General features: G+C 33.0%; 1 protein-coding gene across 1 annotated transcript in view; it reads right to left on the reverse strand.

Annotated features, from left to right (window-relative positions):
• Positions 1–493: 493 nt before the first annotated feature.
• The window catches only part of MB21D1 (Mab-21 domain containing 1), a 33,798-nt gene continuing 33,059 nt past the window's right edge, over positions 494–1,232 (reverse strand). Inside the window, exon 5 of the mRNA XM_012646036.1 lies at positions 494–845. Within this exon, the coding sequence (XP_012501490.1) occupies positions 494–845 (352 nt within the window). The remainder of the gene's footprint in view (positions 846–1,232) is intronic.

Below are 1,232 nucleotides of genomic sequence, written 5' to 3' on the forward strand. Positions count from 1 at the left end.
TTTTATATTTAGTCACATGTATTAAAGTACCTTATATTTTCCTATAGGATTATGTCATTCCTGAGACATGCAGAGACAACGCAGAACTTTTTCATTTCCTTCCTTCCTCTCCTAACATAGGACAGGGCATAGCTTCCAAATATAGTTATGTTGAACAAAGCTTAGCAGTTTTATGGAGGTGAGGATCTAATATTGTTTCTCACAGCCTTCCATACACCTGAGCTAGGTAAGAACTGCTGTTCAATAAGTACTCAATAAATTTAATTAAGGCGATATGTATTTTTCCTTTTTTCATTCCTATCTGGTAATGTTTTTAGATTTTAAATATTCCTTTAGCTTCTTATTCCTTGACTACTCTCTTTCCCAGAATACTGATTAGAGTTTATTACAACAAACCGAGAACTGAATAATTATTTGCATTCATTTTAGTCAACCATAGTTATGACAAATTTGAAACATTCTATTATTCTTGACTCTTCTTAAAAACATAATCTCAAAATTCATCAAAAACTGGAAATCCATTGTTTCTTTCATATTCAATTTGCTTTGACAGAAATTCTTTACTTGTTTTGTCAATTTGGTCTTGAGAGAATAGATTGACTCTAGGAATAAAATAATGCACAAGTTGTTCTGTCCTGAGGCACTGAAGAAAGTATGTCACGCAGTCGTCAAAGCGGAATTCCAGATCTTTGGAGCACCACTGACTGTCATCAGGGTCCCGGGTACAAACATGGAAGAAGGCAGTTTTCACATGGTAAGAACAGAATTTATCCAGTTCTTTTCGGTTCTCAAACTTTTTTTTCAGCTGTTCTAAAAGGTATTTCATTAGTTTTAAGCAATCTTTCCTGTTGAATATAAAAGAAAACCATTTATTTTCACTTATTGGCAACCTGTTTCATTTAACAAAGGACTTTAGGCATTTTACAGGAAAAACCTATTTAAACAATAAAGATATATAATAATATAAATATAGTCACCCTAAAACCTCATTGTTTTCAAATATATGCTTTGAAGTTTCAAAACCACATTTTTTTCTATCTTCTCCATTCCTACTTTATTTTATCAATTTCTTCAGCTATATAAAACTGACACATATTTATATTATTCATCTAGTTATTCAGTACCTACAAAAATCTTGTGGGTTTTTTTTTTTTTGAGACAGAGTCTCGCTCTGTTGCCTGGGCTAGAGTGCCACGGCGTCAGCCTAGCTCACAGCAACCTCAAACTCCTGG

The sequence above is a fragment of the Propithecus coquereli genome, unplaced genomic scaffold (genome assembly GCF_000956105.1).
Source record: "Propithecus coquereli isolate 6110/MARCELLA unplaced genomic scaffold, Pcoq_1.0 Scaffold24, whole genome shotgun sequence".
NCBI classification, from domain to species: domain Eukaryota; kingdom Metazoa; phylum Chordata; class Mammalia; order Primates; family Indriidae; genus Propithecus; species Propithecus coquereli.